General features: G+C 41.1%; 1 protein-coding gene across 2 annotated transcripts in view; it reads right to left on the bottom strand.

Annotated features, from left to right (window-relative positions):
• Positions 1-2,767: 2,767 nt before the first annotated feature.
• The window catches only part of LOC138853799 (mucin-22-like), a 276,359-nt gene continuing 261,209 nt past the window's right edge, over positions 2,768-17,917 (bottom strand). For both annotated transcript variants that reach the window (XM_070092708.1, XM_070092709.1), the window contains 3 exons: positions 12,943-15,108; positions 9,179-9,382; positions 2,768-3,361 (listed from right to left, as the gene is read on the bottom strand). In XM_070092708.1, coding sequence (XP_069948809.1) covers positions 3,287-3,361; positions 9,179-9,382; positions 12,943-15,108 — 2,445 coding nt within the window. In that variant the 3' untranslated portion in view covers positions 2,768-3,286. The remainder of the gene's footprint in view (positions 3,362-9,178; positions 9,383-12,942; positions 15,109-17,917) is intronic.

Below are 17,917 nucleotides of genomic sequence, written 5' to 3'. Positions count from 1 at the left end.
ACACAGTAACCATAACACTCACACGAAAGATTCCTGATAAGAAGTCCCATAATACATCACCATTCACATATGCTCGAAGATGTAACAACCAGACAGTGTAAACTATAATAATCTTACTTCCAGAGCAGATTCAAATGCGTTCTCACTGTCATTATGCAGTGCTACATGTGTGTTAAAAAGACATATATCCCTCGTAGGTGCACCTCAATTACCACTCGCCTTACGTTGTTTTATAGTATAACTAAAAAACGTTGATAAAGTAATGAATTGTTGCACAAAGTGACACAATACACTATATCATCTATGTATAGATGACAGAACATGTGCTTCATGTGTTACCCGGCCACTGATACACCAACACATTTCTTGGTTAAATACTCTTTACATTATTTTTTGGGCTACGTTCTGTTAGGACTTGTTATTCCATTTAATTTAGGTTAACCTAACCTGAAATAAAGCAGAGAATTTATTATTATTATTATAATCAAAAAGAAGCGCTAAGCCACAAGGACTATACAGCATAAAGCAGAGAAAAGTCGACTAAGATCCTGACAGTAGAAAAATAACATTGTGCCTCAGGAGGATACTTAACATGGAGATAATCGGCCCTGCATGATTCATACAGGTTTAGTGCTTTGCTGTGGATATAATACATAAAGATACCTTGGCACACACACTTCATAAACAGGGCCAGTACTGGTCCTGGTTTGTGCGAATGACGTACCAGACGGGACTGAGTTAGATGTATTCCTGTTGGTTGATGATGTAAAACTAACGAGGAGAATAAAAACAGACGAGGACGGAGAAAGGTTGCACATGGATCTGGATAAACTGCAGGGATGGTCAGATTAGTGGTTACTGGAATTCAACCCCAGAAAATGAAAGGTTACAAAGACTGGAGAAAGGTAACGAAGACCAGATATGGAGTAAAGACTCAGGGGACACACGCTACAGATCTCACTCAAAGAGAAAGTGATCATAGTGCCTGACATATCGTCAGAGGTTCACATCAACTGAATAACCTCCGCAGCCGATATTCGTCTGGCAAATCTAAGACTTGCTCTAGGTAGGAATCTCAACAAAGAGTCGTTCTGGGCCCTTTATACAACATATGTCAGGCCCATCGTAGAGTATGCAGCACCAATATGGCGCCCGTACCTGAAAAAATGTTAATAAATTGGAGAAAGTTGAGAAGTATGCAACTAGGTTTGTTCCAAAGCTGAGGGGTACATGAGCTACGAGGAGAGACTAACGGAATTAAATCTAGCGAAATTAGTACAGCAAGAGGGAACTGAACTGGCAACTCTTATATAATCTTTCAGTCTCTCAAGGTGTAAGTCGCTCAAGGAGTCGCCAGTAATTTATTTTTCACTTTATGCGCTAATAAGAAAAATTAGCTAACGTATTTTCAACTCTGTTTTATTTTTCTCTTCTACAAACATAGCTTTACAGTAAGCTTCTCCACTTCTTCCTCTTTCTAGTGAGTCTTTAGTTGTGGAAAATACTGTATATATTTTCCAGAAATTCAGTATTTATATGTAAATAGATGGCCATACTGCATTTAATAATATTTATGTCATAGAAAACGGAAAGCCTGCGTCTGTGCAGAAGGGACTTGCCATCTTGGTTTTGAATTTTGTACAAACGTTGGTGTAATGGGAAGAATTTTTCGTGCTCTAGAGGTTAAAATTGTGTTGACACCTCTCAAATAGGAGGCGAAATTGTTGGATGTGCATTCCTGCATAACTTGAGATATCAGACGACTGGACAAGACAGCTCCAGGAACCTCAGATAAGCTCTCTAGATTTGCGTATAATTCTGGCCAGCATTATGTTCATAGATTTAGTTAGAGTGAGGTTTTCTGAGTATGATACATATTAATCTCCAGTCAAATTGGTGAGTGATATTAAGATATATTTTCCTTCTGTTATGTAATTGTGTATATATATATAACCATTTATTATTTTTAATATACAGTCCACAAATTTATATATTTACCAGTATTCCTGGTGTATGTATATTTCATTTAATTAATAGGTCCAGAGCAACTTGTGGTTATGACAGTGGTAGGTATCGAAGGGGGACATTTTTTGCGACCTAGGTGTCCCAAATTCCTACTTGTCTATGTAACATTGATAAATAATAATTATCTTTGTTATCATTTACTGTTATGTACATAATTAGGTGCATTCAGATAAATGCAATTTTCCACATTAGTAAAAATAACACCATTAGTACATTTGATTCATATACAATACACAAAAATTATATATGTCGTGCCGAATAGGTAAAACTTGCTATTTTGGCTTAAATAGCAACGTTCTTCTTGCCGAATAAGGCAAGCGAAAATTAGTGTTCGCAATAGTTTCTCAAAAATCATTCTGAACCTAACGAAAAAAATGCATTTCATTGTATTTATTTATTAAATTATTGTAAACTTACCTAAAATATATTTAATTGGATTAGGCTAAATTAAATTGCGCTTCTTATAATAAGGTTAGGTAAGTTTTCTATTTTTTTTTGGTACAAAATTATTAATTTTTACATTAACATAAATGAAAAAATATATCATTAAATGTATGAGAGAATTTTTTAGAAAGGACTTAATTTTAAATGAGCTCTTGCTAATTAACCAGTTTTACCTATTCGTCATTCTCTCTCAGTATATATATATATATATATATATATATATATATATATATATATATATATATATATATATATATATATATATATATATATATATATATATATATATATATATAGACACATACAAAAAATCACTTATTGTAGATTTTGCGATTACAATTTCACTAGCAGTTGTGTGTGTTTGAGGAGGGACTTGTCAGACAGCTGGTGTTGGTGTCCCTTCTTGTTCACCTAACATGCCTCTCATCTTTACCCTGGAGAAGCATGTACACACGAATCTGTGTATCATGAGTCAGTGTATGTCGTGTACACAGGGTGTGTGTGTGTCTGTCTGTGTCATGACACTGTAACGCTCGTTAGGGAGTGTTGGTGCCTGTTACATGGTGTAACAATGAGTGACAGAGGACACAAGAGTGCCATCTACTTCGTTCCTGTAGCTGCACCAGGGGGGGTGAAAGGGCTGCCAGCAGTTCCCCGGGGCTACCTCAGGAGGGGGGGTGATAGGGCTATCAGCCTCCTCCCGGGGTTACATCAGGGGATGAGGGGGCTGCTAGACTCCTCCTGGGGCTACATCAGGGGGTGAGGGGGCTGCTAGCCCCCTTTTTCCCAGGGGACTAAATCAGGGGTTGAGGGACACTCATAAAGCTTCGTTGTCTTCTGTGTAGTTCAGGTACTCTGTGGCCGCCGCCTCCAGTAGCGCCTCCGTCACCGCCTGTCACAAGAAAACATCATCGATTAAGTCTAGTCATATGTATGTACATGTGCTCACCTATATATGGTTGCATTGGTCGAATTTCAGCTCCCGGCCCCGCCTCTTCACTGGTCGCTGCTAGGTTCACACCTATATACAGTATATGTATGTATTCGTGCACGCAGAAGAGGTGTATATGTCGGTATTATTGTACATCATTGTGTGTCTAATTTATCAACATGTCGGTTCTCTGAACCATTCATCTACAAACCTGTCAGACACTGCAATTTCTTGGGATCTTAATACTTAGGAATTCTTCGCTTGCCTAATTCTTGGGCACAACCTACTTCCACATTGAACAAATGTGACACGACCTATGACTGCTGCACCTCTCCTGCCATACGGTTTATAAGAACATAAGAACGAAGGAACACTGCAGAAGGCCCACTGGCCCATGCGAGGCAGGTCCAAGTCTCCTACCGGCTTAAGCCAATGCACCCAACCTAGTCAGGTCAGGTCACATTGACTTAAGGGAGGAACACGGCAACCGACCTGTTAGCACAAGCTATCAGGTCTAACTCACACCCACCCACATCTACTCATGTATTTATCCAACCTATTTTTAAAGCTACACAACGTTCTGGCCTCTATAACGGTACTTGGGAGTCTGTTCCACTCATCCACAACTCTATTACCAAACCAGTACTTTCCTATATCCTTCCTGAATCTGAATTTTTCCAACTTAAAACCATTGCTGCGAGTCCTGTCTAGGCTAGATATTTTCAGCACACTATTTACATCCCCTTTATTTATTCCTGTCTTCCATTTATACACCTCAATCATATCCCCCCTAATTCTACGTCTTTCTAGAGAGTGCAGTTTCAGGGCCCTTAGTCTATCCTCATAGGGAAGGTTTCTGATACATGGGATCATCTTTGTCATCCTCCTTTGTACATTTTCCAGAGAATTTATATCCATTCTGTAATACGGTGACCAAAACTGTGCAGCATAATCTAAATGAGGCCTAACCAAGGATGTATAGAGTTGAAGAACAACCTGAGGACTCCTATTATTTATGCTTCTTGATATGAAGCCAAGGATTCTATTAGCTTTATTGCGAACACTTATGCACTGTTGTCTTGGTTTCAGATTACTGCTAACAAGAACTCCTAAATCTTTTTCGCAATCCGTAATATTAAGATCTACATTATTTAGTTTATATGTGGCATGGTTATTGTCCTGTCCAACATTTAGAACTTTGCATTTGTCTATATTAAACTGCATCTGCCACTTCTCCGACCACTGCATCAGTCTATTCAAATCTTCCTGGAGTGCTCGAATGTCCTCGTCAGAATGAATTCGACGGCCTATTTTGGTGTCATCGGCAAACTTGCCGATGTCGCTCTTTATGCCCTCATCTATGTCGTTTATGTAGATTGTGAACAGCAGGGGGCCCAACACTGACCCCTGTGGAACACCGCTCGTGACGCTTCCCCACTCTGATTTCTCCCCATTTATGCAAACTCTCTGCTGCCTATTTGTCAACCATGCCTCTATCCAGGAAAAAATTTCTCCTCCTATTCCATGTGCTTTAATTTTCCTCAATAGTCTCTGATGTGGGACCCTGTCAAAAGCCTTACTGAAGTCCATATACACAATATCATATTCATTACCATGATCTACCTCCTCAAATACCTTAGTGAAAAAAGTTAATAAATTCGTAAGGCAGGAACGCCCCTTTGTAAAACCATGCTGAGATTCGTTGATTAATTTATGCTTTTCAAGGTGGCTACGAACTGCCTCGGCAATTATTGATTCCATAAATTTTCCCACTATGGAGGTTAGGCTTATTGGTCTATAGTTCGAAGCTAAGGACCTGTCACCTGTTTTGAAAATAGGTATCACATTTGCCATTTTCCACTTATCTGGCACCATGCCAGTTTGTAGTGATATGTTGAAAAGATTAGCCAAAGGTATGCTAAGCTCCTCTTTACATTCCTTTAGAACCCTTGCATACAGTTCATCAGGGCCTGGGGATTTGTTAGGTTTCAATTTATCTATTTGCCTAAGGACCATGTCACTTGTGACCCTAATAGTGCACAGTTTATTATCGTCCTGTTCTACATAATTTATCATTACTGGTATATCGCTGGTATCCTCCTGTGTAAAAACTGAGAGGAAGTATGTGTTAAAAATTCTACACATTTCCTTATCACTGTCAGTGAGCTGACCCGAGGAACTTTTGAGTGGGCCTATCTTGTCCCTGATCTTACTTCTGTATACCTGAAAGAATCCTTTTGGGTTAGTCTTCGATTCTCTTGCAACTTTAACCTCATAATCTCTTTTTGCTTTTCTAATTCCCTTTTTTATTTCTCTCTTTAACTGAATATATCGATTTCTTAATTGCCCCTCTCCTCTTTTGATTTGCCTATATATGCCTCTCTTTTGACCAATCAGATATTTTAATCTATTGTTCATCCATTTAGGATCATTTTTGTTTGATCTGATTTCCCTATTTGGAACATAATTTGACTGAGCAGCTAGAACTATGCCCTGGAAAGCATCATATCGGCAACCATCACCACCTACCTGACCCTTAGTCAGGTCATTCCAGTTCAGCCCACCTAAGTAATTTTTCAGTCCTATGAAATCAGCCAAGCGAAAGTCAGGGACGGAGACTTGATTGCCATTATTAGGGGAATTCCATGATATATTAAAACTGAGTGATTTGTGATCACTCTCCCCAAGCTCATCATTAACCTCAAGATTATTAATTAGTGTTTCCCTACTGGCAAGAACCAAGTCAAGGAGGTTATTTCCCCTAGTTGGCTCTGTCACAAACTGTTTTAAAAAACAATCCTGGATGGTATCAAGAAAGTCACCCGACTCTAAATTTCCTGTCAAATTGCTCCAGTCAATCTGTCTATAGTTGAAATCTCCCATTAGCACAACATTTTCGTATGTAGATGCCTTACGAATTTCGTCCCATAGAAGTTTACTGCACTCCCTATCAAGATTTGGGGCCCTGTAAATCACACCCAAAATTAGTTTTTCTCGGCCCTCGAGAAGCTGTAACCAAACAGATTCAGTGGCTGACGCTTCTAATTTAATATCTTGTCTTACACAACAATTTAAATTGTCTCTGACATACATCGCTACTCCACCACCTTTCCTGTTGACCCTGTCAGTGTGGAATAATTTATAGCCTTGTATGTGACATTCAGAGGGCATCTCTCTATCTTTCAGATTGAGCCAGGTCTCTGTTATAGCAATAATATCTATGTTTCCTGCACTTGCAATTAATCTTAGCTCATCTATCTTATTTCTAACACTCCTGCTATTAGTATAGTAAACCTTAAGGGAGCTAGTCCCTTGCTGCCCTCTGCTGCCCCCCTTTGTTAGCTGACCTGTTCTATTGTCTTTATTTATAACTTCATGCTGAATGCCTTTTATACATTTACTGTTTCCAACCCTAGTGTTGCAACCTGCTTGTTTCCCACACACACCCATACCTCTATCTTCCATCAGTTTAAAATCATAGGCATTTCACCAATGGCCTTCTCAATCGAGTCTGCAAGTGCTACCACCCCAGCCCCAGAGAGATGTACCCCATCCCTTGCATACATATCATGTTTGCCATAAAAGTTGTTCCAGTTGTCAATGAATGGGATTGCAAGTTCCTTGCAGTATCTGTCTAGCCAGCAATTTACACCAATTGCCCTAGACAACCATTCATTTCCTACTCCCCTTCTAGGCAAGATGCTACATATGATTGGGATCCCTCCCTTAGACTTAATGAAATCTATAGCTGACCTGTACTTATCTAGCAGCTCTTCTCTCCTACCCTTCCCAATATCATTTCCACCAGCACTGAGACAGATAATGGGCTTGTTCCCATTACCTGACATGATATTATCCAGCCTGTTGACAATGTCCCCAACACCAGCTCCAGGGAAGCACACTCTATCTCTCATCTTCTTATTCCTATTACAAAAAGCACGGTCAATATATCTTACCTGAGAGTCACCAACCACAAGAATGCGCTTACCTTCATTAGCAGGGGCAGTAGTACCCTTACCTTCACTGGCCACTGAAGTACATTCATCCTGGAGAACAGAGAAGCGATTTCCTACCTTCAGATCTTCACTCTTAACTTTCCTTACTCTGATGCGCCTCCCATTACTGTGAACAACTCGCCACTTGCAGCAGGTGCTGGGCTGCACCTCACTGCTGGTAGCTGTTGCTACCTCCCCAACTACAGCCTCCTCACAGCGAGAGACAGACTGCACCTCACTGCTAGAAGTCTCATTCCCCACAACTCCAGCCACCTCACACTCTCTCCCAGACCCATTGAGGTGGACCTTCAGCCTCCTAATCTCCTCCTGGAGAAGCAAGACCTCCTCCTTCAACTCTCCAACCTCAGTTTTTAAAACACTGCAGAAGCAAGCCATGCTTTGTAACCGTCCACGCTAATCCCCAAAGCAGCTCAGGGTCTGTGACCTCACGTGACGACTGACCACTCATCTGCCGTATTCTACTCAAGATTGATGGACTGAACACATCGACTCAAGGTTGAGGGACTGATTACCTCATTCTCCTCCTGTTCTTCAAGTTTCTCCTATGTATGGACTGATGAAGCCACTGTGTGGCGAAAACGTTTCCGCAATAAAGATACCCAAGAGTTGCACATGTGTCTAATTTATCAACATCATTATATACTTGAATTAAAAATAAATAAAATATTGGATAACTCGCTTACAAATGTTGATGAAATTATGAACAATCCTAGCTGATCCACCGCGAGGCCTGTCACAGACCGGGCCGAGGGGGCGTTGACCCCCGAAATCCTCTCCATGTAGGTCTCTTCATGTATATGGCGCTATTATTTTGTAAATGTGACTGAAAGAGTACAGCCAAGATTGAGTAGCACATGTAAAGGTCTTCACTGTACACAGTGTTAAATTTTGGATGAACGTTTTCAGTCACATTCGCAAAAGAATAAGAACATAAGAAAAAAGGAACACTGCAGCAGGCCTACTGGCCCATGCGAGGCAGGCCTGAATAGCTAGTTAATTGTGCACCCCATATTCATCCCATGAGCAGGCTTACATAGGTCACAATGGGTCTTTATCAGACCCCACAAAGCATTATTACATCACTGTTATTTCCTATCATGATACAGTTCATATTGTCCAAACATTTTTATGTGTGTAGCTGTTATTTAAATCCATCTTGATTCACTTGTCCCATGACTTAATTATGTGTTTCAGTAATTCTCTAGAGATAACATTCTGATGACCAGCGTATAATACTTTAGTCTTGTCATGACAGTGATCACACACTCCTCTGCCGCTTTTATTTAGTCACAGTTTTTTTACTGAAAGTGTGTCCATGTTAGTATATTAGGCTGTAGAAGTTTCATGGTAATAATCCCGGAAAAAAATATATGGCAACACTGGTGTATGCTTAGAGGAAACAAGACATAGGAAAAGTGATGCAAATGTTTGCACATGATTAAAAATGTATTACTTAAATTTATCAAATTCCATATGTATTAAAAACATCATTTTGCATTTTTTTAAATATTTTAAAAATTCAGAAATTGTTTTTCGAAATTTTCAATAAATACCCATAAAATCAAATATTTTGAGAGTGAATTTGATGAGTCTCGATATGACTGTAGAAAAATGACTTCCTGTATAATCATACTCTTCTAAAACTGAAATTAACCTTTTCCATTGGTGTTTGTGGTGGGGGTCACCGCGTGTATTCAGTAATTTTTTAAATACACGAGACTAAAAATGGGTAATTAGGCTATTCATCAGTCACTCTCCTTACCTCATTTTCAGAAATCTTTTCGGAGACTTTCTCCTTGACTTTTTCTTTGACCTTCTCTGTGACCGGTTGGTCAATGTCCGCCAAGTTCTGCGTTTCTTCCACCATCTCCTCTACCATCTTCTCCACTATCTCAAACAATGGTGATAACGTGGTCACTGCTGCCTCCTCACCGACCTTCCTCTTGTTCACTGTGTTCTCAATTATCTGAAACGTGAGTTGCTGTCTTAGGTTGATGGTTAAGACACATATGCAACACTTGGGTATCTCTATTGTTGAAATGTTTCCCCTACACAGCAGACTTCTTCAGTCAAATAGAGAGACAGCAAGTATAGTAGTGAGATGAAGATAATATAATCAGTCCATCATTCTAGGAGAAATAGTATTCGAGGTGGTCAGTCCCTCAGCCTGGAGAAGAGTTCAGCTCCATGGTCTGGAACGATATCCTTCCAGGCTGAGGGACTGACCACCTCAAATACTATTTCTCCAAGGTTGATGGACTGAATACATCATCTCACTACTACAAATGCTGCCATGTATTTGATTGAAGAGGCCTACTGTGTAGGCGACACATTTCAACAATAAAGATACCCAACTGTTGCATATGTATCTTAATCATCAACTTGTGAGTATTTTATGCTGTTTTCAATAACACTGTCTTCGGTGTTACTGTGTGGGAGCACTCTAACAGGTAATTAGCTTCGAACTATAGACCAATAAGCCTTACCTCCTTAGTGGGAAAATTTATGGAATCAATAATTGCTGAAGCAATTCGTAACCAACTTGATAAGCATAAATTGATTAATGAATCTCAACACGGTTTTACAAAAGGGGGTTCCTGTCTTACGAATTTACTAACTTTTTTCACTACGGTATCTGAGAAGGTAGATCATGGTATTGAATATGATATTGTGTATATGGACTTCAGTAAGGCTGTCGATAGAGTTCCACATCAGAGGCTACTGAGGAAACTTTAGGCACACGGAATAGGAGAAATTTTTTCCTGGGTAGAGGCATGGCTGACAAATAGGCAGCAGAGAGTTTGCATAAATGGGGAGAAATCAGAATGGGGGCACGTCACAAGCGGTGTTCCGCAGGGGTTAGTGTTAGGCCCGTTGTTGTTCACAATTTACATAAACGACATAGATGAGGGAATAAATAGCGACATAAGCAAATTTGCTGATGACACCAAAACAGGCCGGCCAATTCATTCTAATGAGGACACTAGAGCACTCCAGGATGATTTAAATAAACTGATGCAATGGTCGGAGAAGTGGCAGATGTAGTTTAATATAGACAAATGCAAAGTTCTAAATGTTGGACAGGAAAATAACCATGCCACATACAAACTAAATAATGTAGATCTTAATACTACTGATTGTGAAAAGGATTTGTGGAGTTCTGGTTACCAGTAATCATTCTAAAACCAAGACAACGGTGCATTAGTGTTAGTAATGAAGCTACCAGAATCCTTGGCTTAATATTTAGAAGTATAAATAATAGAAGTCCTCAGGTTGTTCTTCAACTCTATATATCCTTGGTTAGGCCTCATTTAGATTATGCTGCACAGTTCTGGTCATCATATTACAGGATGGATATAAATGTACTGGAAAACGTACAAAGGAGAATGACAAAGAGGAAATGGTATGGTGATACCGACAAGATGTGGAAAAAGACACTTATGTACAGTTCAGGACATTTATTAAAGGAAACGTTTTCTTTAATAAATGTCCTGGACTGTACATAAGAGGATGGCAAAGTTGATCCCATGTATCAGAAATCTTCCCTATGAGTATAGACTGAGGGCCCTGAATCTGCACTCTCTCGAAAGGCGTAGAATTAGGGGGGATATGATCGAGGTGTATAAGTGGAAAACAGGAATAAATAAAGGGGATGTAAATAGCGTGTTGAAAATTTCCAGCCAAGACAGGACTCGCAGCAATGGTTTCAAGTTGGAAAAATTCAGATTCAGGAAGTATATAGGAAAGCACTGGTTTGGTAGAGTTGTGGGTGAGTGAAACAAACTCCCGAGTACAGTTATAGAGGATAAAACGTTGTGTAATTTTAAAAATAGGTTAGATAAATACATGAGTGGGTGTGGGTGTGTGTGAGTTGGACCTGACTAGCTTGTGCTACTAGGTCTGATGCCGTGCTCCTTCCTTAAGTGGAAGTGACCTGACTAGTTGGGTCATTGGGCTAATCCGGGGGGAAGGGGCATGGACCTGCTTCGCATGGGTCAGTAGGCCTTTTGCAGTGTTCCTTCTTATGTTCTTTTATTGCCCACAAAAGTGAAAAAAAAAACTGACGTTCCAGAATAAGCATAGTTGTGATGAATGGTTTTGAAAACCGACAAGTTATTGGGACAACGTACCGTCCTGTGTGTTGCAGAGATGTATCAAGTCAAGAACTAGTGTTATGGTGGCAGATAGTGTAGCTGGAAGCAGTACCTGCCTATAATATCTTTTGAACACAAAATACCAACACATCAACTAGAAATGATTAGTATATTAAACATAAAATCTCTTACGTCTACTTTATATACATATGTATATAATGTGTGAAATTCACATTCCTGATGCTGTTTATAATATCTCTTTTTTTTCTCTCTCTCTTCCTGACCTCTCATAAATATTTGCACGAGGTCTGAAATAAGAATAACATGTTCACATTCTTAAATATGTCACCTTCAAGGGAGGTGCCTCGATGCCGGTGAAGTGTTCTTGATCCAAGGAATTAGACCGACCCTCCCCTTTCTTGGCTCGCATCTGATTGTCTCCTATTCCTTAGATGATCTACGAACTCTACGAGTTTAGCGCTAACCCTATAATTATATCCATCGTAAATATCTAAAAATTAATATATATATATATATATACATGTCGTGCCGAATAGACAGAACTTGCGATCTTGGCTTAATTAAATAGCAACGTTCATCTTGCCATATAGGACAAGCGAAAATTTGTGTATGCAATAATTTCGCCAAAATCATTCTGAACCTAACGAAAAAAACATATTTCACTGTATTTGTTTAGTATTAAATTACTATAATCAAATCTAAAACATATTTAGTTGGGTTAGGCTAAAATAAATTGTTCTTGTTATAATAAGGTTAGGTAAGTTTTCTAAGATTCTTTTGGAGCAAAATTAAAAATTTTTGCATTAACATTAATGAAAAAAAAAATATATCTTTAAACGTATAGTGCAATAAGGTGAGTACAAATAGGAAGCGCGTCTGTCAGGCGCTCAGTAGACGGAGGATCAAGCCTTCACCACGTCTTGCGCTGAATGACCCACATGGGTTAAGCGCTTAAAATGAATTAACCATTTTTTAAACGTATAAGAGAAAATTTTAGAAATGACTTAATTTTAAATGAGTTCTTGCTAATTGACCAGTTTTACATATTCGGCACGACATATATATATATATATATATATATATATATATATATATATATATATATATATATATATATATATATATATATATATATATATATATATATATATATATATATATATAATCCTACTGTTTATGCAAATTTATATTCATTTTGCACAAATGGAACTGTGACTAGTTAACGTAGCGATAAAAGCCTAGTGGATAACAAAAAATCGCAACACGTAATGAAATATAATTGGTAAGTGTGTGCAGATCTTGAACAAACAGATAGAGGCTCCTCTCTTGATATTCTCATGAACTATGTAACAGTGTTTATAACCAATCCAGTTTTTTTTTTTACTTGTTAGAGGGAAGTAGTGATACTTACCTCGCCTGTCTCTGTAGCAGGTTCTGTCAGCAGTAACTTAGCAGTAGGAGCTGTTTGAGACTCATTAGCCTGCAGGTAGCCTCGGTCAACAGCAGGTTCCGTCAGCAGTAACTCAGCAGGAGAGTGTTCAGTAAGAGCTGTATCAGACTCAGCCTGCAGGAAGCCTCGGTCAACTACAGAGTCCGTCTCTGTGACTAGGCTTGGATTCCCTGGGGCATCAGTCAAGGTTGCTGCAGCTATTTCTCCCTCTGCTTTCATGGGTATTAACGTTCCTGCCTGAAGATTTTCATTTATGGTCCTGTCTGGACGCCTGTCTTCGTGAATTGTCACTTTTGGACCCATACCTTCTGGGGATACCGACTCTGGCTGCATACGTTGGTGCAAAGTTGTCTCCGGGTGCATGTCCTCAGGCAGGGTCGTCTCTGGGTGCATGTGCTCAGGCAGGGTCATCTCTGGGTGCACGTGCTCAGGCAGGGTCATCTCTGGGTGCATGTGCTCAGGCAGGGTCGTCTTTGGGTGCATGTCCTCAGTCAGGGTCGTCTCTGGGTGCATGTCCTCAGGCAGGGTCATCTCTGGGTGCATGTGTTCAGGCAGGGTCGTCTCTGGATGCAAGTGCTCAGGCAGGGTTGTCTTTGGGTGCATGTGTTCAGGCAGGGTCGTCTCTGGGTGCATGTGCTCAGGCAGGGTCATCTCTGGGTGCATGTGTTCAGGCAGGGTCATCTCTGGGTGCATGTGTTCAGGCAGGGTCATCTCTGGGTGCACGTGCTCAGGCAGGGTCATCTCTGGGTGCATGTCCTCAGGCAGGGTCATCTCTGGGTGCATGTCCTCAGGCAGGGTCATCTCTGGGTGCATGTCCTCAGGCAGGGTCATCTCTGGGTGCACGTGCTCAGGCAGGGTCGTCTCTGGGTGCATGTCCTCAGGCAGGGTCATCTCTGGGTGCATGTGCTCAGGCAGGGTCGTCTCTGGGTGCATGTGCTCAGGCAGGGTCGTCTCTGGGTGCATGTGCTCAGGCAGGGTCGTCTCTGGGTGCATACCTTGTTGTAGTTTTAACTCTGGTTGGATGATTTCTGGCATTATCCTCTCTAACGGCACATCTTCCGTGTTTATCAGCTCTGGCTGCGCACTTTCCGGCGCAATTGTCTCCGGTTGTAAAATTTCTGACACTGGCGTCGTGGGGAGTACCTTCTCTGACATCACCGTTGTGGAGTTATCTAACATCATTGTTGTGGAGTTATCAGACATTACCGTTGTAGAGTTGTCTGACATTACCGTTGTGGAGTTGTCTGACATTACCGTTGTGGAGTTGTCTGACATTACCGTTGTGGAGTTGTCTGACATCACTGTTGTGGAGTTGTCTAACATCACTGTTGTCGAGCTGTCTGACATTACTGTTGTAGAGTTATCAGACATTACCGTTGGGAAGTTGTCAGACATCACCGTTGTGGAGTTGTCTGACATAGTTGTCGAGTTGTCAGATATCACTGTTGCGGAGTTGTCTGACATTACCGTTGTGGAGTTGTCAGACATCACAGTTGTGGAGTTGTCTGACATAGTTGTCGAGTTGCCAGACATCACTGTTGCGGAGTTGTCTGACATTACCGTTGTCGAGTTGTCTGCTGTCACTGGTGAGACATGTATCATGTCTGGCATGGCTACTGTGTGCACCGTCGCTGTGGTCACTGGCTCCATTCCTGGAGTTGCGGACATAGACTCCAGTTCAACTACAGTGGAGGAAGGTGCTTCCATCACACCTGGCGTGACTGACAGTGACTCCATCACTTCTGGTGTGGCTGAGAGTGGTTCCATCACGTCTGGTGTAGACGACAGTGGTTCTGCCACACCTGGCGTGGTGGAGAGCGCCTCCATCACACCTGGTGTGGCTGAGGGTGGTTCCATAACACCTGGTGTGGCTGAGGGTGGTTCCATAACACCTGGTGTGGCTGAGGGTGGTTCCATAACACCTGGTGTGGCTGAGGGTGGTTCCATAACACCTGGTGTGGCTGAGGGTGGTTCCATAACACCTGGTGTGGCTGAGGGTGGTTCCATAACACCTGGTGTGGCTGAGGGTGGCTGCACCACACCTGGTGTGGCTGAGGGTGGCTGCACTCTCGGGGTCACCATCTCAGGTTTCCTGGTCTCAGCTTGTAACATATTGACATTAAACATCTGTAAAATAAAGTGTATTCAATTATTCTCAGAATAATCAATCGTAAACTTTAGTAAATCAATTTAATTATAAAATGAATATTAATCAAAGGATCTTATGAATAATATTTTTAATTACAGAGTGAGCTGGATATTTGTCCATCATTGTGCTAACCCAGAAAGGTATCCTGGTATCCGTTAAGCCCAGCCCACTCTACCAATATGTACCTCTGTGTCCATGTATTGTTTGTAACGGCTTGACAAAGCTCCTGGAGAGCGAAACGTTGCCACGATAAAAATATCGTGTTGCACTTAAGAACATAAAAATCATCATTATAAATTGAAAGTCAGACGAGGCCATGATAAGTCGTCTCATGGAAACAAATATCACAATTTTAATCAAAATGACAACTCAAAACTACTTGCAGCCGCCTACTACAATTACTACGACTACTACAACTACTACGACTACTACTACTACGACTGCTACTAGTACGACTACTACAAATACTATTACTACTACGACTATTACGACTGCTACTACTACTATTACGACTACTGCTACTACGACTATTACGACTACTACTGCTATTACGACGAATACTACTGCGACTACTACTATTACGACTACTACTACTATTACGACTACTACGACTACGACACACCAGAGGTGAAAGTTGAAAGCCTATCTGAGGAGATATTCTTTAGTTAATACACGAAGAACAATAACCAAAAATGCACCAGCAATTTAATTTTGAAACCGCTTAAACCTTACATTCTCCAGTTATCCGCGTTAAAAGTTTGAAGTCGATCACAGGAGTCATTCTCCAGCTATTGCACGAAAACCTACTTGTTTAATAACATTGGCAGATTAAATAACTAGAGAAAGTCTCTTCTGCTCGGCTTCAAACTTTTAACAGTGACGTTATCCTACCTAGAAGAAGGTTGACAGTGTTAGTGGTGTTGGTGACAGTGTAGTGTTGGTGACAGTGTAACAGTGTAGTGTTGGTGACAGTGTAACAGTGTAGAGTTGGTGACAGTGTAACAGTGTAGTGTTGGTGACAGTGTAACAGTGTAGTGTTGGTGACAGTGTAGTGTTGGTGACAGTGTAACAGTGTAGTGTTGATGACAGTGTAACAGTGTAGTGTTGGTGACAGTGTAGTGTTGGTGACAGTGTAGTGTTGGTGACAGTGTAGTGTTGGTGACAGTGTAGTGTTGGTGATAGTGTAGTGTTGGTGACAGTGTAACAGTGTAGTGTTGGTGACAGTGTAGTGTTGGTGACAGTGTAGTGTTGGTGACAGTGTAGTGTTGGTGACAGTGTAACAGTGTAGTGTTGGTGACAGTGTAACAGTGTAGTGTTGGTGACAGTGTAGTGTTGGTGATAGTGTAGTGTTGGTGACAGTGTAACAGTGTAGTGTTGGTGACAGTGTAGTGTTGGTGACAGTGTAGTGTTGGTGACAGTGTAGTGTTGGTGATAGTGCAACAGTGTAGTGTTAGTGACAGTGTAGTGTTGGTGATAGTGTAGTGTTGGTGACAGTGTAGTGTTGGTGATAGTGTAGTGTTGGTGACAGTGTAACAGTGTAGTGTTGGTGACAGTGTAACAGTGTAGTGTTGGTGACAGTGTAACAGTGTAGTGTTGGTGACAGTGTAGTGTTAGTGACAGTGTAGTGTTGGTGATAGTGTAGTGTTGGTGACAGTGTAACAGTGTAGTGTTGGTGACAGTGCAACAGTGTAGTGTTGGTGACAGTGTAGTGTTGATGACAGTGTAGTGTTGGTGACAGTGCAACAGTGTAGTGTTAGTGACAGTGTAGTGTTGGTGATAGTGTAGTGTTGGTGACAGTGTAGTGTTGGTGATAGTGTAGTGTTGGTGACAGTGTAACAGTGTAGTGTTGGTGACAGTGTAACAGTGTAGTGTTGGTGACAGTGTAACAGTGTAGTGTTGGTGATAGTGTAACAGTGTAGTGTTGGTGACAGTGTAACAGTGTAGTGTTGGTGACAGTGTAACAGTGTAGTGTTGGTGACAGTGTAACAGTGTAGTGTTGGTGATAGTGTAACAGTGTAGTGCTGGTGACAGTGTAACAGTGAAGTGTTGGTGACAGTGTAGCGTTGGTGACAGTGTAACAGTGTAGTGTTGGTGAGTGCGTAACAGTGTAGTGTTGGTGACAGTGTAGTGTTGGTGACAGTGTAACAGTGTAGTGTTGGTGACAGTGTAACAATGTAGTGTTGGTGAGTGCGTAACAGTGTAGTGTTGGTGACAGTGTAACAGTGCAGTGTTGGTGACAGTGTAACAGTGTAGTGTTGGTGACAGTGTAACAGTGTAGTGCTGGTGTCAGTGTAACAGTGTAGTGTTGGTGTCAGTGTAACAGTGTAGTGTTGGTGACAGAGTAGCAGTGTAGTGTTGGTGGCAGTGTAACAGTGTAGTGTTGGTGACAGTGTAACAGTGTAGTGTTGGTGGCAGTGTAACAGTGTAGTGTTGGTGACAATGTAAGTGTAGTGTTGGTGACAGTGTAACAGTGTAGTGTTGGTGACAGTGTAACAGTGTAGTGTTGGTGTCAGTGTAACAGTGTAGTGTTGGTGACAGTGTAACAGTGTAGGGTTGGTGAGTACGTAACAGTGTAGTGTTGGTGACAGTGTAACAGTGTAGTGTTGGTGACAGTGTAACAGTGTAGTGTTGGTTTCAGTGTAACAGTGTAGTGCTGGTGACAGTGTAACAGTGTAGTGTTGGTGAGTGCGTGACAGTGTAGTATTGGTGACAGTGTAACAGTGTAGTGTTGGTGACAGTGTAACAGTGTAGTGTTGGTGACAGAGTAACAGTGTAGTGTTGGTGACA

Source organism: Cherax quadricarinatus, chromosome 40, assembly GCF_038502225.1.
Source record: "Cherax quadricarinatus isolate ZL_2023a chromosome 40, ASM3850222v1, whole genome shotgun sequence".
NCBI lineage: Eukaryota > Metazoa > Arthropoda > Malacostraca > Decapoda > Parastacidae > Cherax > Cherax quadricarinatus.
Note: the sequence above shows the minus strand (reverse complement) of the source record. Positions and strands in the feature narration are given on the sequence as shown.